Source organism: Pristiophorus japonicus, chromosome 18 (assembly GCF_044704955.1).
Source record: "Pristiophorus japonicus isolate sPriJap1 chromosome 18, sPriJap1.hap1, whole genome shotgun sequence".
Lineage (NCBI taxonomy): Eukaryota > Metazoa > Chordata > Chondrichthyes > Pristiophoridae > Pristiophorus > Pristiophorus japonicus.
Genome location: NC_091994.1, coordinates 66348900 through 66373602, shown reverse-complemented (window position 1 = coordinate 66373602; position 24703 = coordinate 66348900). Strand labels below are relative to the sequence as shown.

Genomic DNA, 24703 nt, shown 5'->3' with positions numbered 1-24703 from the left:
TTGCCCTGCAATCATTATTAATCACAGATTAACCTACATAGATCCTACAACTGCTGAATTTTTTCCCCATGTTGTTCCATAAAGTATCCAGTGACAGAGCAGGGTGCAGTGGTGTGATTGGCCGGTTGTGACACCGCCACTTAAAATTCAACGTTAGAACCCCCCTCAAACAGTTAAAGCAACTGATGAATTGCATGTGCAGTGTCAGTATTAGGGAGACTTCATAGGATCATAGAAACCTACAGCACAGCAGGAAGTGCCATACCAGTGCTGGCTCTGTGAGCGGGCCGTCATGCTCGGTCCCATATCCCACTTTTTGTCCGTAACCCTGTAAGTTCCTCATCCTCCAGTCCCCGTCCAACTCCCCTTTAAACATATTTATGGAATCAGCTCCCACCAACTTTTCAGGCCGAGCGTTCCAGATCCCAAAAACTCTCTGAGTGAAAACCTCTCATCGTCCCTCTGGATCTTTTGCCAATGATTTTGAATTGATGACCTCTGGTTAGTGACCCACTCGCCACAAGGAATAATATTCCTCAATCTACTCAATCAAAACTCTCATATTCTTGAGAACCTTTATCAGGTCACCTCTTAACTTTCTCTGTTCCAAGGAGAACAGTCCTAAATTTTCCAACCTTTCCTCATCACTGAAGCCCCTCATCTCTGGTAACATCCCTGGTAAACCGTCTCTGTACCCTTTCTAGGCCTTTACATCTTTCCTGAAATGCAGGGCCCAGATTGTCCACAATACTCCAGCTGAGGCCCAACCAGTGATTTAGAAAGCTCCAGCACGATCTTCTTGCTTTTCTATTCTCTTCCTCAATTTATAAACCAAGTAACACATATGCTTCATTAACCTTTAAGGATTTGTGTACATAGACACCAACGTCTCTCTGATCATCTACACTTTTCAGAATCGTGTCATTTATAGTATCCTGTCTTTCCATATTAGTCCTCCCAAAGTGCATCACTTCACACTTCTCTGCATTGAACTGCATCTGCCACGCTCCTGCCCATTTCATCATCCTGTCCGTGTCATCCTGAAGCCTGTAACTATCTTATCACTATCTACTACGTTGCCAATTTACATATCATCTGCAAACTTCATAATGCTGCTCCCTATACCCGATTCTAGGTTATTTATAAAATTCAAAAGATCAAGGGGCCCATAACTATTCCTTGGGGAACACCACTACAAACTACCTCCCAGTCTGACAAACATCCATCCACCACCACCCTTTGCTTCCTGTCACTGAGCAAATTCCGTATCCATACCTCACTTTCCCCCTAATTCCACGGGATTCCACCTTCTTAACAAGCTGTGGCACTTTTCTGAATGCCTTTTGAAAGTCCATATATATACAACATCCACTGCACTACCTTTATCAACCTCACCAAAAAATTCAATCAAGTTAGTCACACACAATTTGCCTTCAGCAAATCCATGCTGGCTCTCCTTGATTAACCCATACCTTTCCAAATGAAAGTTTATTTTGTCCCTGATAATGGTTTCCAATAACTTCCCCACCACCAACGATAGGCTGACCAGCCTGTAGTCTCCTAGTTTATCCCTCTCTCCTTCATTGAATAAAGGTGTAACATTAGCAACCCTCCAGTCCTCCGGCACGACTCCCCTATCCAATGAGGATTGAAAGATTGTGACCAATGCCTCTGCTATTTCTACCTTTGCTTCTTGCAGCAACCTGAGATGTATTCCACCTGGACCAGATGACTTAACTAACTTTCAGTAACGCTAACCATTTTAGTACATCTTCTCTATCTATTATTATCCTGTCCATAGCTTCTCTCTTCTCTTTTAGTGTAACCTTCACATCATTCGCTTCAGTGAAGACAGATGCCAAATACTCATTCAATACGTTGGCCAAGTCCTCTGCCTCGACCTGAAGATTGCTCTTTGGCTCCTTAATAGGCCCAACTTTTTCCCTAGCTAACATCTTACACTTAAGGGGCCTGAAACTGGTCATTACATAAGGTCCGCCCATTTCTCGGTGGTATGCTGGCGCTGCATCGTGTCAAACCGCCGGCATACCGCCAAGACCGAAGAGTGCAATTTTGGTTGATTTTTTTTCGGCGGTATGTGAGCAGTGTGCAGTAGGTTACATTGTAGTCGATCCAGATCAACTTACCTGTCGATGGACGGTGCGGCACTGAACTGCGCAGGCGCGATTTATTTTTCCCCGTTTTTTTCAGAGAAGTTTTGTACCCGTGATATCGGGGGTCAGGGGTCACCCACGCATGCGCAGTGAGTTGAGGTCAAGGGAGAGAGAATGAGAAGGAGCAGCAAGCTAGTCAAGGGTCAGTTTGTTTAACAACAGATTGCAGAGTTAAAAAAATTCATAACAAATAATAATTATACAGTTTGAACAAAAACATAGCATATTTTACAAATCAAAAATCATAACATAAATATAATGGAAATGATCAAAAAAAGTCGAAGCGCAGGAACATTGAGAAGGAAGGGAGATTGAAGGCACCTGCCTGCGACGAGACGGAGTTACCTGCCCTTCTCGAGAATATTACAGCGAGGTACTCCGACCTAACGAAGGGTAGTTGTGGAAAACCACCCCCCAAAGGAGTACAACAGAATATGGGACGAGATCGGGAAGGCTGTGTCCTCCATAAATACTATGGTACGCACCGGGGAAAGGTGCCGTAACAGGTGGAATGACCTGGTGAGTTTAGCAAAAGTAGTGATTTTATTTATGCACCCCCCATGTGCCATGTACCATGTTTGATAAGGTCCCACAAGGCAGACTGGTCACAAAGGTAAATGCCCACGGGATCCAGGGCAAAGTGGCAAGTTGGATCCAAAATTGGCTTAGAGGTAGAAAGCAAAGGGTAATGGTTGATGGATGTTTTTGTGACTGGAAGGGTGTTTCCAGTGGGGTTCCGCAGAGCTCAGTACTGGGACCCTTGCTTTTGGTGGTATACATCAATGATCTAGATTTGAATATATGGAGTATGATTAAGAAGTTTGCAGATGACACTAAAGTTGGCTATGTGGTTGATAATGAAGAAGAAAGTCATGGACTGCAGGAGGATATCAATCTACTGGTCAGGTGGGCAGAACAGCGACAAATGAAATTCAATCCAGATAAGTGTGAGATAATGCATTTGGGGAGGTCTAACAAGGCAAGGGAATACACATTAAATGGTACGACACTGAAAAGTGTAGAGGAACAAAGGGACCTTGGAGCGCAGGTCCACAGATCCCTGAAGGTAGCAGGCCAGGTAGATAAGGTGGTTAAGAAGGCATATGGAATACTTGCCTTTATTAGTCGAAGCATGGAATACAAGAGCAAGGAGGTTATGCTTGAACTGTATAAAACACTGGTTAGGCCACAGCTGAAGTACTGTATGCAGTTCTGGTCACCACATTACAGGAAAGATGTGTTTGCACTGGAAAGGGTGCAGAGGAGATTTACAAGAATATTACCTGGACTGGAGAATTTTGGCAATGAGGAAAGATTGGAGATGCTGGGTCTGTTTTCTTTGGAAGAGAGGAGGCTGAGGGGAGATCTGATTGAGGTGTATAAAATTATGAGGGGCCTGGATAGAGTGGATAGGAAGGACCTGCTTCCCTTGGCAGAGGGGTCAACAACCAGGGGGCATAGATTTAAAGTAATTGGGGGGAGGCTTAGAGGAGATAGGAGGAGAAATGTCTTCACCCAGAGGGTGGTGGGGGTCTGGAACTCACTGCCTGAAAGTGTGGTAGAGGTAGAAACCCTCACCACATTTAAAAGATACTTGGATGTGCACTTGAAGTGCCGTAACCTACAGGGCTATGGACCAAGAGCTGGAAAGTGGGATTAGGCTGGATTAGGCGCGGACACGATGGGCCGAAATGGCCTCCTTCCGTGGTGTAAATTTCTATGATTTTATGATTCTATATTGATCGAGAAAGTTCTCCTATATACATATTAGAAATTCCTCTTCTTCCCTACCCGTAGCACCATTATATTGGATACCTAAAGACTCCTAATATTATTATCCTATTTTTGTTACACGCCTTTGAAATTTGCTGAGAAATTTGCTCATCAATCTCCTTCTCACTGTTTGGAGCTCCCTAAAAAACTGCCAGCAATGTAACAGCTCCCTCTGTTCCTCAACTCAAGACAAACAGATTCAGTCCTCGAACCATCTAATATATCTTTCCGATATAGAACTGAAACATCATCTTTAATCAATACTGCCTTTTTCCTTCTCGATCGTTCCTGAATACTTGGTAACCAGAAATATTAAGAACCCATTCCTGGCCTTGTTTGAGCCATGTCTCTGCTTATACAACCACGTCATAATCCCATGTAGCAGTCTGTGCCTGCAGATCATCAAGCTTATTGGTTCCACTACAGACATTGACGTACATACAATTTAGTATCTCCTTCGTTACTTTTACTACTTTGCTCAATCTCGTCCTTGCTATTTTGGGATATTTCTAATTTTACTGCTGTTTACATCTCTGTCCTCTGATCGCATTGCTGCTCCTTTCTGCTATTTTCTCGTCCCCAACTCCTGCCAAATTAGCTCAAACCCTCCCCAACAGTACCAGTTAACCTCTCAGTGAGAATATTGGGCCTGCCTTTGTTCAGGTGCAACCCGTCCATCTTGGATGGGTGCCCATTCCCCAGAACCGGTCCCAATGCCCCAAGAATCCAAAACCCTCCCTCTTGCACCACTTCTCCAACCACAGATTTACTTGCACTACCTCCCTGTTTCTACACTCACTAGCTCGTGGCACTGGGAGTAATCCTGAGATTACTACCTTTGAGGTCCTGCTCTTTAACTTCCTCCCCAGCTCCTGAAACTTTGCCTGAAGGACCTCAAGCCTTTTTCTACCGATGTCATTGGTTCCAACATGGACCACGACTTCTGGCTGTTTCTGCCCCCCCACCCCCCCGCCTCACAGAATGTCCTGTAGGCGCTCGGTAATATCCAGGCACCAGGGAGGCAACATATTCAGTAATCACGTTTGTGGTTACAGAACCTGTCTGTGCCCCTAACAATCCAATCCCCTGTGACTACTGCATTTCTACTCTTTCGGTTTCCTCTCACGGTGCAATGGGATTGATTCTTGCTGCAATCCTCCAAGGAATCGTCACCATCCCCGGTATTCAAAACTGAAAGCCGGTTAGCGATTGCCGCTGGCTTGGGGGATTCTGGCACTAACTGTGCCTTCCTCCTACCCTGTCTGGTGATCACCCACTCCCTCATCTCCTGCACCTCCTGTGGCAGTGGGGAATGTACCATCCAGGAAACTCTCACTCCTGGATGCACTGCAGTGACTCCAGCCACTCCTCAAGCTCTGAAACAACTGACCCCCACTGACCTGCCATGATAATCAATCTGATGGACAGGCTTGGCTTCCAGTTGGGCGAGAAGCACTGTGGAGCAGGTCGCAGGACCAGATCGGTCCGATTTCTGACCCCGGGGGGGGGCTGTTGTTTGAGGAGGATCTGATGAGGGTAGCTCTGGGGGCCGAGGAGAAGTACTCGTGCTCCTCCTGGCCCACAAGCAGTGCTGTGAAGGCACTTACCTTCTCCCCAAAGCTATGCTCACTTCACTTCAGCTGCCAGGTTTCCCGAGGCCTGGGACACCAACCCACTTATTTGTGTGTGCTAAAATTCTCCCCTGAGACACTGACTTAGAGAATCATAGAATAGTACAGCACTGAAGGAGGCCATTCGGCCCATCCAGTCTGCACCGGCTCTTTCGAAGAGCAATCCAGTCAATCCCACTCTCCCGCTCTTTCCCCATATCCCGGCAATTTTTTCTCCCTCGACTATTTATCAAATTCCCTTTAGAAGGCTTCTATTGAATGTGTATCCAACACCCTGTCAGGCAGCGCATTACAAATCCTAAACACTTGCTGTGTAAAAATGTTTTTCCTTGTGTCGCCTTTGGTTCTTTTGACAATCACCTTCAATCTGTGCCCTTTGGTTATTAACCCTTCAGCCTTTATTTACTCGATCTAAACATTTTGTGATTTTAAACACCACCATCAAATCTCCTCTTAGCCTTCTCTGCTCTGAGGAGTACAACCCTGGCTTCTCCAGTCTATCCACGTAACTGGAATCCCTCATCCGAGGAACCATTCTCGTAAATCTCCTCTGCACCCTCTCCCCAGCCTTCACACCCTTCCTGAGGTTCCCAGTATTGGACACAATGCTGCAGCTGGGGCCAAACTAATATTTTATATCGGTTTAGTGAACCTTCCTTACTTTTGTACTCTACGGGGCCGAAATTCGGTGCCGCCCTGTTTAGCTGGCGGTAACCGAGGTGAGGTGGGACTTCCTGCGCCAGGCGGGGAAGTCCCACCTCGACAGCAAAATTGGGGTTACTGCAGCCCCGCCCCGAGAGGAAGTGGGAATTTACCAGCGCTACACAGAGCGCCGCCTGGCGCTGGTGAGGGCATAGGGCCCTCCCCTTCCGTTTAAAGGGGAGGGCACGCTGCGAGCTCTGCAACGGGGCGAGGGCCCACCACTTCTCCAGCGGGGAGCGGGATGCCCCGGGCAAGGCAGCGGAGTGCCGGGCTGCAACTTCGTGGCACGGACCCCATGGATTCCACAACGCAAAGCTGCGACCAGTAAGTCGGCCATGGAAAAAAAAAGGCACGATGTACCTCCCCTTTAATTTTCACCCGGCGAGTGGAATATCCGTGTCAGCCTCACCTTGGCATCGCCGAAGCAGCGGCCCGGCGTGCTGCCAGCTTGCGCCTCTGCTAACTCCCGCGCAATTTCTGCCCCTTTTATTCCATCGGCTTAAATTTTGCTAACAAGTCCAATGTGTGCTACTTTAGCAAATGTCTAAGAAACTGACTTCGAAGAAACTGATGTCTAAAGATTGTTTTCTGATCAAAAACAGAAAACAACTGCAAATCCATTTAATCCCATCCTGTGTTAAGTTCATTTTCTAAATTAGTTCTTGGGATATGGGCGACGCGGGCGAGATGACATTTATTGTCCAGCCTTAGTTACCCTGAGCGGGGTAAGGGTCAACTACACAGTATAGGACTGGAGTTACGTGTAGACCAGACCAGCTAAGGGCAGCAAAAGGACATTAGTGAAGTAGTTGGGTTTTTATGACAATCCGGCAGATTCTACGTTTTTTTTCCAGTAAATATTAATAATAATGATTGTAATTATAAAGCACTTTAATGCATTAAACATTTCAAAATAATTCATAGAACAAATGACATTCTGCAGTGAATGAGTCTTGCTTGCCTCTGGAATTATTTGGGGAAATATTCTGTCAGCACCTTTAAATATATATTAATGACATAGCAAAATTAACTGAAGCACTGTGGAGATGTGACATTCCAGACACAGGGATTGTGTTCCCGACAGTCTGATTGTGTTCCTGACATGGGGATTGTGTTCCTGACATGGGGATTGTGTTCCCGACAGTCTGATTGTGTTCCTGACACGGGGATTGTGTTCCTGACACGGGGATTGTGTTCCTGACACGGGGATTGTGTTCCTGACAGTCTGATTGTGTTCCTGACATGGGGATTGTGTTTCTGACACGGGGATTGTGTTCCTGACATGGGGATTGTGTTCCTGACATGGGGATTGTGTTCCTGACAGAATGATTGTGTTTCTGACATGGAGATTGTGTTCCTGACCCTGCCGGGCTCACCACCTCCAGCACAGCAGTCCTGTAATGACCTCATCAGTATTTCGCATTTAATCGAAGAAAAAGACAGAAACTCAGAAAACTCACAAATGGTTATTTAAGTTATTCGTAGTTCTTTGTATCATTTGAAAAGCTGATTGAAAGATTCTCTTTTCAAAACTCATTGTTTATTCTATTTAAATGTTGCCCTCTCTACTTTCCCTTCTTGAGCACATAAACCAAGGCTGACATTCCTATTGCAGTACTGAGGGAGTGCTGCACTGTCAGAGGTGCTGTCTTTCGGATGAGACATTAAACCGAGGCCCTGTCTGCCCTCTCAGGTGGATGTAAAAGATCCCATGGCTCTATTTTGAAGAAGAGCAGGGGAGTTATCCCCGGTGTCCTGGGCAATATTTATCCCTCAATCAACATAACAAAAACAGAATATCTGGTCACTATCACATTGCTGTTTCTGAGAGCTTGCTGTGCGCAACTTGGCTGCTGCGTTTCCCACATTACAACAGTGACTACACTCCAAAAGTACTTCATTCTCTGTAAAATGCTTTGAGACGTCTGGTGGTCATGAAAGGCGCCATATAAATGTAAGTCTTTATTTCTTTGTTCTTTCTATTTAATAACCCAGCAGACTGAACAATCCAGCAAGCTACTCACCGGCCTCCGCTAATCTTACTATGTCGAGCTAGCTGCTGCGGGATGCTAAGGATGCGCACAGAGTCATCCCACCATTATGTTTGGGAAGTGCCTTAAACAGTGCTGGGATGTTCTCCGATAGTCCAGCTGGCATCAGACGCTGACTGGGATGAATCACGGTGATCAAAGGCAGATTCTCTAGACTGCAGTGTAGAATGTTGTAGCATCAGTTATACCGCCCTGCTGTCACACTCCTCGCTGCAGCAGGGTGACCCTCTTCCCCATCCTCACTCCGCCGTGTCACCCCGGAGTACACTGCTGCACCAGAATGATGCATGCAGTCTGTGACTGATCAGATAATAAACGGCTATTAGAAAGCAATTTGATTAGCGGTGTATGGGAAGAGTGGGCGAGAATAGAATGGACAGAATCATTTCAAATTGATCCTGAATATGCATGAAATTATTGGAGCAATGCCAGCGAGTTTATGGTAAGTAGACCCTAGTTAGATGCACAAGAAAAGCAACTTAAATGGACTTATGTTAATACGGGGGAAAATCCTGTCAGTTCGAGCTGGCTGATTTCTCATTATTCTCTAACAACCCCAGGCTTGACTTATTGTTGAAGTTTGGAGTACCTACTTCATGACCAGCATCCTTTGAAAAGTGTGAATGATCACATTACTTTAAAGTCAACTAGTATTATTTAAAAGTTACACAAGAAATCAAAGACACATCAGAAGATAGCGGGCGAAATTGCTCTTCAGTGTTAACCCGAAACGGGCGATAGCCAATTAGCACTTGGAATACACATTACCTCATTGTCTGACCCAATGAGGTCAGGAGAATGAGAATGGGGAGGACTGTACGACCGGCAATTGATTAACGCTCGCCTATTTCTCACCACCGCCCCACACTAATTTCACATTTCTGTACATTTCTAACAAAGAACAGTTTAAAGTAAAGCTAGAGATACGCCAAAGCAACGCACAGCGTTAATGCAGAGCTCTGCAAGCTGAGTGCGACACACAAAGTCTGTGTAGTTTTCATTCATTTGTGAACACGATAACATTCGGCACAACACATCTCTTTATTCTTAGCCTCAGCCGTGGCTCAGTGGGTACTCTCGCCTCTGAGTTAGAAGTTTCTGGGTTCAAGTCTAGACTGACTCTCCCAGTGCAGCGCTGCAGCTGTGACCACTGCACTGTCAGAGGGAGCGCCGCATGGTCAGAGGGGCAGTACTGAGGGAGCGCCACACTGTTGGAGGGACAGTACTGAGCGACAGCTGCACTGTCGGAGGGCAGCACTGAGGGAGTGCTGCATGTCGGAGGGGCAGTATTGAGGGAGCGCCACACTATCGGAGGGGCAATACTGAGGGAGCTGCACTGCCAGAGTGGTAGTACTGAGGGAGCGCTGCACTGTCAGAGGGACAGTACTGAGGGAGTGCTGTATTGTCGGAGCAACAGTACTCAGGGAGTGTTGCACATTTGGGGTATTGAGTGAGTGCTACACTGTCGGAGGGGCAGTACTGAGGGAGTGCTGCATTGTCGGAGGGGCAGTTCTGAGGGAGTGCTGCATTGTCGGAGGGGCAGTACTGAGGAAGTGCTGCACTGTCGGAGGGGCAGTACTGAGGGAGTGCCACACTGTCGGAGAGGCAGTACTGAGGGAATGCCGCACTGTCGGAGGGGCAGTACTGAGGGAGCTGTACTGTTGGAGCGGCAGTACTGCGGGAGCGCTGCACTGTCGGAGGGGCAGTACTGATGGAGCGCTGCACTGTTGGAGGGGCAGTACTGAGGGAGCACGGCACTGTCGGAGTGACAGTACTGAGGGAATGCTGCACTGTCGGAGAGACAGTACTGAGGGAGCACTGTACTGTCGAAGGGGCAGTACTGAGGGAGAACTGCACTTTCGGAGGGATAGTACTGAGGGAGCGTGGCACTGTTTGGAGGGGTAGTACTGAGGGAGCGCTGCACTGTCGGAGAGACAGTACTGAGGGAGTGCCGCACTGTCGGAGTTGCCCTCTTTGAGTTGAGACTTTAAATCGAGACCCCGTCTGCTCTCCCAGGTGGATGTAAAAGATCCCATGGCACTATTTTGAAGAAGAGCAGGGGAGTTATCCCTGGTGTCCAGGCCAATATTTGTCCCTCAATCAACATAACACAAAAACAGTTTATTCGGTCATTGTCACATTGCTGTTTGTGGGAGCTTGCTGTGCGCAATTTGGCTGCCACGTTTCCCACATTGCAACAGTGACTATACTCCAAAAGTACTTCATTGGTTGTAAAGTACTTTAAGACGTCCGGTGGTCGTGAAAGGCGCTATATAAATCCAATTCTTTCTTGATAAAGTCATTTTCAGCCAGGCTAATACTGGATTCTGATGCTGAAATTAATCTGCAGCAAAAAGTTTACGCAGTGATTTTTAAAATTATAAACAGCATAAATTCCTTTGCTTTCTCTCAGGCAGCCTGGTCTCCCTGGAGCACACGTGTCTTTGGTTGAACAGGATTTGAATGAGCTGCAGTGAAGCCTCCACCATGGCCCCTTTCCACCAATGCCCCTTTGGAACAGATACCTGGTCGAGATGTGACTGCAGCCCCACACCATGGTGGATGACTGACTCTCAACTGCATTCTGAGGTGGCCCTTCAGTTGTCTCAAAATGCTACAAAGAATAACAACAACATATGCAGTGGGAACACCTTCACCGCAGAGGCTGCAGTGGTTGAAGAAGAAGGACAACTAGGGATGGGTAATAAATGCTGCCCTTGCCAGCGATGCCCACATCCCGAACATGAACAGAAAAGGCTATGGTCAGATCCTCTATCGGATACGACAGCCCATGTGTTGCTGCCAGTAAGGGCCGGTGACTGTGCCCGGGACCTTCCCCCGCCTCGATGCCAAACCTCCAGAGGAGTTTGGTGGAAACCCCGTTTACAGAACGTCCGCCGAGATTGCTTCGGAATTCTGGGTTGCCTGAGTGGGAAAGGTCCTGTGAAGATCCTGCGATAAGAACATGTAACCTGGTGGAGCAGAGTAACAGAGCTTCGATGTTAGACAGATATTCTGAAGCGAGCCTTGGATTCCACTGGGGTTGGAGCGAGTATTCGTGCAGATCTTTATTGGGCAGATTGGACACGGTCTTGTGGGCTTGATGGCCAAATGGTGCTTTCAAATTATCTTAGCGACAATTCATTCAAATTAAACATTTAATTTTACTCTGAAACACTTATATAATTGGCACTGAATCACCCTGCTCAGGTCAGCTCCTGCTCTCTCTCTCTCTTTCTCTCTCTGTGTCTGCTCCTTCTCTCTCTCCCAGCCCAGTGTCATTTCCGTCTCTCTCTCTCTCTCTCTCTCCCAGCCCAGTGTCAGCTCCTGCTCTCTCTCTCTCTCTCCCAACTCAGAGTCGGGATAAATGGGTAATTTTCTGGTTGGCAAATAGTGATTAGTGGGGTGCAGCAGGGATCAGTGCTGGGTTCTCAACTATTTATAATCTATATTAATGACATGGATGAAGGGACCGAGTGTAATGTAGCCAAGTGTGCTGATGATACAAACATGGATGGGAAAGCAAATTGTGAGGAGAACACAAAAAATATGCAAAGGGATATAGACAGGCTGTGAGTGGGCAAAAATTTTGCAGATGGAGTATAATGTGGGAAAATATGAGGTTATCCACTTTGGCAGAAATAATAGAAAAACAAATTATAATTTAAATGGAGAAAAATTGCAAAGTGCTCCAGTACAGAGGGATCTGGGGGTCCTGTGCATGAAACACAAAAAGTTAGTATGCAGGTACAGCAAGTAATCAGGAAGGCAAATGGAATGTTGGCCTTTATTGCAATGGGGATAGAGTATAAAAGCAGAGAAGTCCTGCTACAACTGTACAGGGTATTGGTAAGGCCACACCTGGAGTACTGTGTACAGTTTTGGTCTCCTTATTTAAGGAAGAATATACTTTACTGTGTAATGAGGCAGAAGTAATGAATGATCTCACAGTAAAAGATCCTCTCGGAATGAGTGACCAAAATGCATGTAGCATTCGTAACAAAATAGATGAGTTGATGGCACAAATAGATACAAATGGGTATGATCTGATAGACATTAACGAGACGTGGTTGCAAGGTGACTGGGAACTAAATATTCAGGATATTTGACAATTCGGAAGGACAGACAGAAAGGAAAAGGAGATGGGGCAGCTCTGTTGATAAAGGAAGGAATCACTGCAATAGTGAGAAACAACATTGGCTCAAATGATCATGAAGTTGAAACAGTTTGGATGGAGATAAGGAATAATAAGGGGAAAAAGTCACTGGTGGGCGTGGTCTATAGGCCCCCTAACAGTTGCAACTCTGTTGGTCAGAGCATAAACCAATAAATAATGGGGGCTTGTAAAAAGGGAACATCAATAATCATGGGTGATTTTAACCTCCATATTGATTGAACAAATCAAATTGGTCAGGGTAGCCTTGAGGAAGAGTTTATAGAGTGCATAAGGGACGGGTTCCTTGAGCAGTATGTAGGAACCAACCAGGGGGCAGGCTATCTTAGATCTGGTCCTGTATAATGAGACAGGATTAATAAACAATCTCCTAGTAAAGGATCCCCTGGGAATGAGTGATCAGAGCATGATTGAATTTGAAATTCAGATGGAGGGTGAGAAAGTTGGATCTCTAACCAGCGTACTAAGCTTAAATAAAGGAGATTACAAAGGTATGAGGGCAGAGTTGGCGAAGGTGCACTGGGAAAATCGATTAAAGTGTAGGACGGTTGATGAACAATGGTGTACATTTAAGGAGCTATTTCACAACTCTCATGAAAAATAAAATCCAGTGAGGAGGAAAGGGTGTAAAAGAAAAGATAGCCATCCGTGGCTAACTAAAGAAATAAAGGACAGTATCCAATTAAAAACAAGGGAATACAAAGTGGGAGGACAGAAGATTGGGAAGCTTTTAAAAGCCAGCAATGAATGACTAAAAAAATGATTAAGACAGGGAAGATAGACTATGAAAGTAAACTAGCACAAAATATAAAAACAGATAGCTAGAGTTTCTACAGGTATATAAAAAGGAAAAGAGTGGCTAAAGTAAATGTTGGTCCCTTAGAGGACAAAACTGGGGAATTAGTAATGGGGAACATGGAGATGGCAGAAACTCTGAACAAATATTTTGTATCAGTCTTTATGGTAGTGGACACTAAAAATATCCGAATAGTGGATATTCAAGGGGCTATAGGTAGGGAGGAACTTACCACAATCACAATCACGATACAAAGATGGGAGGAAAACCAGAAGCAAGGAGGACAGAAAAAATCTGCAAAAGGACATAAACATGCTGAGTGAGTGGCATTTTGGCAAATGGACTATAATGTTGGAAAGTGTGAGGTCATGCACTTTGTCAGAAAAAATGGAAGAGCAACTTATTATTTAAATGGAGAAAGATTGCAAAGTGCTGCAGGACAGCGGGACCTGGGGGTCCTGGTGCATGAAACATAAAAGGATAGTATTCAGGTACAGCAACTGATCAGGAAGGCCAATGGAATCTTGGCCTTTATTGCAAAGGGGATGGAGTATAAAAGCAGGGACGTCTTGCTACAGTTATACAGGGTATTGGTGAGGCCACACCTGGAATACTGCGTGCAGTTTTGGTTTCCATATTTAAGAAAGGATATACTTGCTTTGGAGGCAGTTCAGAGAAGGTTCACTAGGTTGATTCCGGGGTTGAGGGGGTTGACTTATGAGGAAAGGTTGAGAAGGTTGGGCCTCTACTTATTGGAATTCAGAAGGATGAGAGGTGATCTTATCGAAATGTATAAGATTATGAGGAGCTTGACAAGGTGGATGCAGAGAGGATGTTTCCACTGATGGGGGAGAATAGAACTAGAGGGCACGATCTTAGAATAAGGGGCCGCCCATTTAAAACTGAGATGAGGAGAAATTTCTTCTCTCAGAGGGTTGTAGATCTGTGGAATTCACTGCCTCAGAGAGCTGTGGAAGCTGGGACATTGAATAAATTTAAGACAAAGATAGACAGTTTCTTCATCGATAAGGGAAGAAGGGGTTATGGGGAGCGGGCACGGAAGTGAACCAGAGTCCATGATCAGATCAGCCATGATCTTATTGAATGGCGGAACAGGCTTGAGGGGCTAAATGGCCGACTCCTGCTCCTATTTCTTATGTTCTTAGGTTCTTATGTTATTTCTGTCCCAGCTCAGTGTCAGCTCCTGCTCTCTCTCTCTCTCTCTCCCTGCTCTCTCTCTCTCTCTCTCCTCTCTCTCTCTCCCAGTTTCTGCTCTCTCTCTCTCCCCGCTCCTGCTCTCTCTCTCTCTCTCTCTCTCAGCTCCTGCTCTCTCTCTCCCTCTCTCTCCCCGCTCCTGCTCTCTCTCTCTCTCCCTCTCTCTCCCCGCTCCTGCTCTCTCTCTCCCTGCTCCTGCTCTCTCTCTCTCCCCGCTCCTGCTCTCTCTCTCTCTCTCTCTCCCAGCTCCTGCTCTCTCTCTCTCCCCGCTCCTGCTCTCTCTCTCTCTCTCCCCGCTCCTGCTCTCTTTCTCTCTCTCCCCGCTCCTGCTCTCTCTCTCTCTCTCTCTCTCTCTCCCCGCTCCTGCTCTCTCTCTCTCTCTCTCCCAGCTCCTGCTCTCTCTCTCTCTCTCTCCCCGCTCCTGCTCTCTCTCTCTCCCCACTCCTGCTCTCTCTCTCTCTCTCCCCGCTCCTGCTCTCTTTCTCTCTCTCCCCGCTCCTGCTCTCTCTCTCTCTCTCTCTCTCCCCGCTCCTGCTCTCTCTCTCTCTCTCTCCCAGCTCCTGCTCTCTCTCTCTCTCTCTCCCCGCTCCTGCTCTCTCTCTCTATCTCTCCCCGCTCCTGCTCTCTCTCTCTCCCCGCTCTTGCTCTCTCTCTCTCTCTCCCCGCTCCTGCTCTCTCTCTCTCTCTCTCTCTCCCCGCTCCTGCTCTCTCTCTCTGTCTCTCTCTCCCCACTCCTGCTCTCTCTCTCTCTCTCTCTCCCAGCTCCTGCTGGTGCTGCTTTCCCTGCTGCGTTGAATATTGATACACATTCCTGTGACTCTCTCTCTCTCTGGTAGAAAAAGTGGAGCCTTTGGAAGGTCAACAAAAGAACAGTTTTGGTAAAAAAAGATCTTTCCCTGCACACACAATGTGAAATGGATTCAGTTCATGAGACACCAGCACAAACTGTTTTGCATCTCTAGAACAATAAAACTTGATCAGTTTTTCCCAGAGGAGGTGGGGGAAGGAACTTTACACTCTTACATAAGGGAACACAGCTGGTGATAAAGGGAGAGGGGGAAAGGAGAGACTGGGGTTGCATAGAGAGGGGAGTGTGGGGTAGAATGGGGGTGGGGAGTGTGGGGCAGAATGAGGGAGGGGAGTGTGAGGTAGAATGGGGGAGGGAGGAGTGTGGGGTAGAATGGGTGAGGGGGGAGTGTGGGGTAGAATGGGGGAGGGGGAGTGTGGGGTAGAATGGGGGAGAGGGGAATGTAGGGTAGAATGGGGAGAGGAGAGTATTGGGTAGATTGGGGAGAGGGGAGTGTGGGGTAGAATGGGGGAGGGGAGTGTGGGGTAGAATGGGGGAGGGGAGTGCGGGGTAGAATGGGGGAAGGGAGCATGGGGTAGACTGGGGGAGGGGAGTGTAGGATAGACTGGGGGGAGGGGAGCGTGGGGTAGAATGGGGGAGGGGAGCGTGGGGTGGAATGGGGGAGGGGAGCATGGGGTAGAATGGAGGAGGGGAGCGTGGGGTAGAATGGGGGAGGGGAGTGTGGGGTAGAATGGGGAGAGGGGAGTGTGGGGTAGAATGGGGGAGGGGAGTGCGGGGTAGAATGGGGGAAGGGAGCATGGGGTAGACTGGGGGAGGGGAGTGTAGGATAGACTGGGGGGAGGGGAGCGTGGGTTAGAATGGGGGAGGGGAGTGTGGGGTAGACTGGGGGGAGAAGAATAATGCTGCCTTTTAGCTGCACGGTTGTGCAACGCTCTGCCGCTCCCGTGCAGCCACCTCACCAATGTGCGTGCGCCGTTTTGTGAATGGGCCGTGCAGCCCCTTAAAGGGACCACGCGAACACTCACACATTAAATGGATCCTCGGCAGGGCCACCTGGACAGAAACGGAACATGAACAAGAGTAATTTCACATGGCTGAAGGAATGGAGGAAGCCCAGACTGGATTGGCAGTGCCGTTCAGACTGGGCCATGTCACTCACTGGTACAAGGTGCCGACGGAAGGTCGGACGCAGATCGGTAGTAATTGGCGTCGCACTGGCAGAAGAGAGCAGCCATAATATCGGAGTGACTGTGAAGAGGACACTTGGCACATAGCTGGTCTCCCGAGCTCGACTTGAAGAATCCAGGCTCACAGGCTGAAATAGGCAGAAAACAGACATTTCTCAATATTTCCCTTTGACCAAACAGCCAATCGCGACAATTACCCCGTCGGATCAATCTCGCAACTTCCAGCTTCATATGCCAGTTACATTTTCATTGATTAATTAACGTGTTCTCATTGCACCAAGGCTTGGGAGAGCGGTGTATAATTTGTATCTCCAGTACGTATTTAACCAACCAGCTGATTCCAGCGATGATAGTTTAAATCTCTGGGAACTCAGCATGTGCTCCTGGGGGCCTGCTATGTGCCAAAAGGAATTGTAAAGCTTCTCTGGGCCAAGCACAGAAGTCAACAAGAGCAGTGGATCAAATAGAGGTAATGCTCGGCACATCACAGGTACAAGCTCGCAAAATTCTCCGCGAGCAGGTCTCCACAGCGGGAGAGCAGTATCACTAAATGATGCCTTGTATCTGTTGACGGCCGTGCCTGCAGCTGTCCATCCCTCTCCCCAACATCTGTCTGAAGCTCAACCAGACTGTCCGCAACCTTGGTGTCATATTTGACCCCAAAATGAGCTTTCGGCCACATATCTGAGACCGCCTATTTCCACCTCCGTAACATCGCCTGTCTCCACCTTTGCCTCAGCTCATCCACTGCTGAAGCCCTCATCATGCCTTTGTTACCTCTAGACTTGACTATTCCCATCATCATCATAGACGGTGCCTCATATTGAGGATAACCCACTTCCACGCCAAAAAGATATGAGTTCCCAGGTGTTTCAATGAAGGACCTAATATTCCGAGTCCTGAACTACATGTTGAAGGGTGGAAGATGCCTGTGTGTGGATTTTTTTAACGTGCGGTGACTGTTGCACACCAATCACCACACGGGCTTGACAGAGCTCGGTCTTGGCTCAGTGGCAAGGATTAACCAAGACGACTGGAGACCTGCTCTGCTGCATGGACCTAGTGCACACACATGTCACAGTGTAGGCTGGCCTGTGCTGCCCCTGGGCCCTCGCCTCTTCTGTGCCACGAACTCTCGCCTCCCCAACGCACTGCTGGCTGGCCTCCCACATTGTATCCTACGTATACGAGAGGTGATCCAAAACTCGGCTGCTCGTGTCCTAACTCGCACCAAGTCCCACTCACCCATCGCCCCTGTGTTCCCTGACCTACATTGGCTTCCGGTTAAGCAACGCCTCAATTTCAAAATTCTCATCCTTGTTTACAAATCCCTCCATGGCCCTCGTCCCTCCCTATCTCTGTAATCTCCTTCAGCCCCACCACCCCTCCAAAATGTCTGCACTCCTCTAATTCTGCCTTCCTGAGCATCCCTGATTATAATCGCTCAACCATTGGTGGCCGTGCCTTCTGTTGCCTAGGCTCCAAGCTCTAGAACACCCTCCTTAAACCACTCCACCTCTCTTTCCTCCTTTAAGACACTCCTTAAGACCTACCTAATCTGCCGTAATCTCTTATTATGTGGCTCGGTGTCAAATTTATTTGTTTTGTCTTGAAACACTGCTGTGAAGAGCATTGGAACGTTTTACTACTTTAAAGGCGCTATATAAATAAATGCTGTTGTTGTTGTTGTTGTAAATAAAAACTTCAACTCAATCATCTACCACATGTCCAGAGGCAACGTACTCTCCTCCCACAGTCTCTGATAAATTACTGCGATGTTCGGGGCTATCCGGTCAGTGGATTCTCCTGGTTCTGTACCCGGGGCAGGAGAGACTCAGGCCTTTAAGGGACCTTGTTCCAATTTCCACTCCTTGCTGTCGGGTAATCCTACAGTCCCACGCACGGGATCAGGAAAACCTACACATTAAAGTTCCTCACTGGTTTTGACTAGCAATTGTCATTCATGTTTTATTTTTTGTTCTAATAGAAAATAAGACAGGGCAGGATAAAATGACAGAATGAGATTAGACGCCTCGGTACGACCCTGTGGAGAAAGCAGAAGAAGACACTGAGGAGCAGGCATGGTCACCCCAAACACTCGGGCCCCAATTTTAACTCCAGACAGGTTTTAGGCAGAGGGGAAAGCCCACTGCTTCAAAAATGAGACCGAGGCTGGACATTATTTAAATCCTGCATCCAACCTCTGTACCTGGAACAAGCGGCATGTCAGTGGGCTACGGTGGAAAATCATGCAGCACGGAAGCTGCCCGGAGAGATAAGGCAGATGGTGGGATCAGCTCTGTGCCATCTCGCAGGGTGTCATGTAATGAGGAGTCCGTGTTCCATGTGCATGTGCAGTGTGTGAGGTTGCAGCCATTATTCCATTATGTGAAGGGGCTGCTCCTCGATTTTTGGCTGCACTTCAGCCTCACGCTCCTGATCTTTGGGCACCTGGTGCGGAGAGGAGTGGGCAGGTCAGAGGGCTCCTGGTAGGACTGCTCCTGGGCCTGGCCAAGGTGGCCAAGGGGGTCGTTCAGCCCGACTGCCTGCCTCTCTTCCGTGGCTACATTCACGCCAGGGTGTCCCTGGAGATGGAGTACGTGGTGTCCACTGGTACGCTCACGGCCTTCCGTGAGAGGTGGGCGCCGGAGGGACTGGAGTGCATCATCACTCCCGGGAACAGAATCTTAATTTAATTTGTTAATTTGAGGATTCTAGTGCCCTTATAAAAAGGGGGCACTTGATTTAAAGTTAATTTAAAATAGTTGTAGAGCTGTTTGAGTTGGGACTGGCTTAGCCAGTCACGTGATGTTCACAAGATTCAATAAAACCCCAGCCAGTTGGGTTTGGGGTTCCACGATGAGGCAGATGGTTGTGAGCCTGGTAGCTGAACTGGTAATGTGTAGTGTGATTGTGAAACCTTTGCTAATAAACCAATTAGTTCTTAATAGCAATGTGTTGTTATGAATCCTTAAACAAAGAACCCGTGAAGCAAATATCTTGCACAGGGGTTTGGAGTTTTGGAAGCAGGGGTCCCACGACTGGGGAGGCCTAAGCTTTACTCGTGAGGCCTGAAGAAGCCACACTAAAAGTTTGTTAAAAGTACCTGTTTGGGGCTTTTCTGGCCTTGGGCTCCTGTTCCCACTGCGTCAGCTCCCGAGAGAGCCAGAGCGCTTTCCCCGCCCTGGCAACCAGTTAATATTGCAGTCAGGGCCCAATGACATCATGGAAACTGGACAGGCCTGAGTAAAGAAGGACCCTGCTTGCTTTGGCCGGGTGTCCTTGCTGCCTGTTCTGTGGAGCAGATTAAAATTGAGAACACTGCTCATGGATACATATCACAGGAGATTTTAACTGCCCACACGCCCGGAACCAAAGGATTACAATTTCCTCGAGATGAAACATTGCATTGCCCTCCCTAACAACGAGTAACACTACCTTCAAAAACACAGAAGGACACGATGGGAATTTCAGGAAATTTCTCCGCAGGACCACAAGACAAACAAGCATCTTCTTTACACTGGCAGTGGTAACGCCACATTCGGGCAGGAATTGGAGGAGAAGCAGGGTTTGTGGTCAAAGGAGTTACCATAGCGATGAGAAGGAGCTTTGTTTTGCCTCTGATTTGTGTCGTGTTTGACTTGAAAATGCCTGTTGTGGTCAGTGTAAAGTTGGTAAGTTTTGTTATGATTTGAATCAGTGCGAGTTGCAAATCTCTGAGTTTGAACTGAAGACTAATGGCAGGAGATTGTGGGGGGGGTCTTTGTACATCTGTCTGAGTTCTGCTTTAACGATCCGTAGATCATTTATTCATGAAAAGAGTCCAAATATTTAAACTGCAGGAAACAACTCAAAATGATGGGAGAAAAAAAAACATCTGACAGATTGATTTGTATTGTGTGGAATTGATGGATGTACAAAGCCCCCTACCGCCATCTCCACATGACTATCCGGGAACAGACCGAGGCACCAGTCGGAGCCAGCCCTGTGCTTTCACCACTTTCCCACAAAACAAGCAGATCTAGGCAGCCGCTGAGAGAGTTTGTTTCTCAGTGTTCACTTTTACTGAAAAGCACTGTCCCACCGCACCGCAGAGCACAACCCACAATCCTCCACTCAGAGGCACCGCCCTGCTGTCGAGCGATGCGATCGGAGGCCGCACACACGCTCGCGGGGAGGAAGTGAGGGCAAACGGGGTGGGGGGTCACACGCAGGCCTCCCTCCTGCAACTCCTCGTCGGCAATGTCAGAGGGGGATGGGTGGTACGGTCACAGCAAGTCACCCGGTGTCTTTTCAGGCAGGGTTAGTGCGTAGTGTGGCAGCAGTGTCAGCCGTGGCTCAGTGGGCAGCACCCTCGCCTCTGAGTCAGAAGGTTGTGGGTCCAGGGCCTTGAGCACATGAATTTAGGCTGACACTCCAGTGCAGTGCAGAGGTGTCGTCTTTCAGATTAGTCATTAAACCGAGGCCCCGTCTGCTCTCGAAGAAGAGCAGGGGAGTTATCCCCAGTGTCCTGGCCAATATTTATCCTTCAATCAACATAACAAAAACCAGATTATCCGGTCATTATCACATTGCTGTTTGTGGGAGCTTGCTGTACGCAAATTGGTTGCCGCGTTTCCCACATTACAACAGAGACTACACTCCAAAAGTACTTAATTGGCTGTAAAGCGCTTTGAGACACCTGGTTGTCATGAAAGGCGCTATATAAATCCAACTCTTTCTTTCTTTCTTTGCTGGGCAGGAGACTGAGAAGGGAGGAAATAAAGTGAAACAGGTGGAGGTTATCTCAGGCACACGCACATAAAGAAGTGATGGTTACTTTCATGGTTCCAGTTACAGATATCAGTGTCTCGTGCTGTAAATTTCTATGATTCTATGCTGTGGGTTTTTAAAGCTAAGCAGGACCTGGAATGGTCTAAGTTCAAAGGTTTGAGGAGCTCACACTGACCAGGTTGGGTTCACTGGAACCATCCTTCAATTCAGGTCTGGCTCCTTCCAGCACTTCATCGCTCTCTGATTGGCCATGGCCTCGGACCCCCGGCTGCAGAAACATCACCTCTGAGGCACTACTAATTTCAATCTCCCGTGAGAGACCTCACTGCCTCAACGCTTCAGCGATGTCAAGGTAGGATGACTCCGCGAGTCTACTGTGCACATCACCTTGACCATCAGGGTTGCTATTAGTAACACCTTCGGTTACTTAAGCAGTTACCAGAAAGAAAGAAAAAAGACTTGGATTTATATAGCGCCTTTCACGACCACCAGACGTCTCAAAGCACTTCACAGCCAATGAAGTGCTTTTGGAGTATAGTCACTGTTGTAATGTGGGCAACACGGCAGCAAATTTGTGCACAACAAGCTCCCACAAACAGCAATGTGATAATGACCAGATAATCTGTTGTTGTTATGTTGATTGAGGGATAAATATTGGTCAGGACACCGGGGATAACTCCCCTGCTCTTCAAAATAGTGCCGTGGGATCTTTTACGTCCACCTGAGAGAGCAGATGGGGCCTCGGTTTAACGTCTCAACTGAAAGACGGCACCTCCGACAGTGCAGCTCTCCCTCAGCACTGCACTGGGAGTGTCAGCCTAGAGTTATGTGCTCAAGTCCCTGGAGTGGGACTTAAACCCACAACCTTCTGCCGCAGAGGCGAGAGGGCTGCCCACTGAGCCACAGCTGACACTAAATCGGGGGCAGGGGGTGGGGGGAGGGAAATGGGCCTGTTACCAGTCCTCAGCCTCTCATGGTGCTGAATCAACTGGAGATATCAATAAACACTGCTTCAATGAAATAAAAGCGGGAGGAAGAATGAACCAAAACTCATGAGGGCACTTTGTATGAGAAAGAGGGATTTGCATCACTAAGTGTCAATTATATGAATATAAATATTAAAAAACTATTTTCATAATAATTAGATGTGTCATGTGACCTGTGATCATTGCATTTTCTTGAGTAACACACTTATTACATCTGATATTTGTGAATCTACTGCATAATTCATAAACTGATGTCTGTATAGTTTTCCGAGCTGCAATGGGAGAGAGGGAATGTAAATGAGTGTTTGCTTTGACGACTTAATCAACACAATTTAGTCACATATTTGCTTGAAGGATGAGCTAATATTAAATACTCTGTAAATTGGTAATCTTCAGTATAAACTCCAGCCCACAGAAAGGACTTTAAAATGCACACACAAGATTAGAATCGGTGTTGCAACTATGGATCATAATATTGAGGCAACTATTTAGACAACATATCTGCTTATTGAGGAGTGCACATCTCTGGTTTTAGAAACATGCTCGGAGGGTTATCGTGTGCATGTGGCAGCAGCTGATAAACTTGCTCACATTCGGTACTGGGTAGCTTGTGATTTACATATCTTTATATCATCAGAGAAGCTTTATTTACAAAATCACTGCTTGCTTCTCAGGCACTGAAATGGAGCTTTCATGGTGACTGGTGTCAGAAACGCACAAGTCATCGCTCCGCCTGTGCACTGGATGGTGATGTTTCAGGGTGGGCAACTTCAGCAAGGCAGCAGTCCAGATCGGGAGCCTCACTCCACGGGAGTGTGGGTCCACGAGCGGGAGAGCAGCATCACTAAACTTGTCCTTGTGTCCATTGGCGGCCGTGCCTTCAGCTGTCCATCCCTCTCCCTAACTTAATATAGAAATATTGAAACATAGAAATTTACAGCGCAGAAAGAGGCCATTTCGGCCCATCGTGTCCGCGCCGGCCGATAAAGAGCCACACGGCCCTCGGTCAGCAGCCCGGAAGGTTACATATAAACCTATGAACACTGAACAATGGCGGACAGGTAAAGAACACCCGGCCCAACCAGTCCACCCCACACAACTGCGACACCCCCTGCACCAAATCATTCTACACTCCACCCCAACCGGAGCCATGTGATCTCCTGGGAGAGGCAAAAACCAGATAAAAACCCAATTGGGGAAAAGAAATCTGGGAAAACTTCCGTCTGATTGTTCTCAACCTTGGTGTCATATTTGACCCTGAAATGGGCTTTCGACCACATATCTGGCGCATAAATAAGACCGCCTATTTCCACCTCCATAACATCACCCGTCTCCGTATTTGCCTCAGCTCAGCCGCTGCTGAAACCCACATCCATGCCTGTGTTACCTCTAGACCTCTATTCCAATGCACTCCTGGCTGGCCTCCCACATTCTACCCTACGTAAACTAGAGGTGATCCAAAACTCGGCTGCTTGTGTCCTAACATGCACCAAGTCCCACTCACCCATCACTGACCTGCATTGGCTTCCGGTTAAGCAATGCCTCGATTTCAAAATTCTTATCCTTATTTTCAAATTCCTCCATGGCCTCATCCCTCCCTATTTCTGTAATCTTCTCCAGCCCCACAAACACCCCCTTCCAACCACCTCCCCCCGACCCCACAACCCCCCGAGATACCTGCGCTCCTCTAATTCTGCCTCTTGAGCATCCCTGATTACAATTGCAGAACCATTGGTGCTTTCTGTTGCCAAGGCCCCAAGCTCTGGAACTCACTGCCTAAACCTCTCCGCCTCTCTTTCCTCCTTCAAGACGCTCCTTAAAACCTACCTCTGTGACCAAGCTTTAGTCACCTGCGCTAATTTCTCCTTCTGCGACTCGGTGTCAAATTTTTTACCTCATAATGCTCCTGTGAAGCACCTTGGGACGATTCACTACGTTAAGGGCGCTATATAAATACAATTTGCTGTTGTTGTTGATACACAACTGATCATAACAAAACTATGTACTCGATTGTTTGAGCATTAATGTTTAATTCACTCAAACCTCTCATGCCAAAACAGCACAGACTTCGAACAGCATATGAGGAACAGGGTGATGGGACACTTGGGATGTGGGAGTGTTATTGGTCCTTTGATTGGGCAGTCTAACATGTGACCTGTAGAATACGCAGCCTCTGGTGAAGCACTGACTCGAGGTTGGGGTAGTTTGATGTACAGGGTGGTTTGCAGTTGTGGAGCATGTTTTACATTGACGTAAAGTACCACGCCGGCTCCCCTGTCAACCTCACACAGAGTGAGGAGAACATGACCAGCAGAGGTCCAAGGTCAGACTCTGCCCCAAAACTCAGGTTCTCATGCCAGCCAATGGCTCCTTGAAGAACAGAATGCCACTATTTGTATTTGGGATGTTTACCTGCATTAGAAAGCAGCTATC

The 24703-nt window shown here is 47.6% G+C and overlaps 1 protein-coding gene across 1 annotated transcript in view; it reads right to left on the bottom strand.

Moving 5' to 3' along the window:
• Positions 1–24703, bottom strand: part of epha8 (eph receptor A8) — a 676976-nt gene that overhangs the window by 141152 nt on the left and 511121 nt on the right. Inside the window, exon 4 of the mRNA XM_070860109.1 lies at positions 16484–16639. Within this exon, the coding sequence (XP_070716210.1) occupies positions 16484–16639 (156 nt within the window). The remainder of the gene's footprint in view (positions 1–16483; positions 16640–24703) is intronic.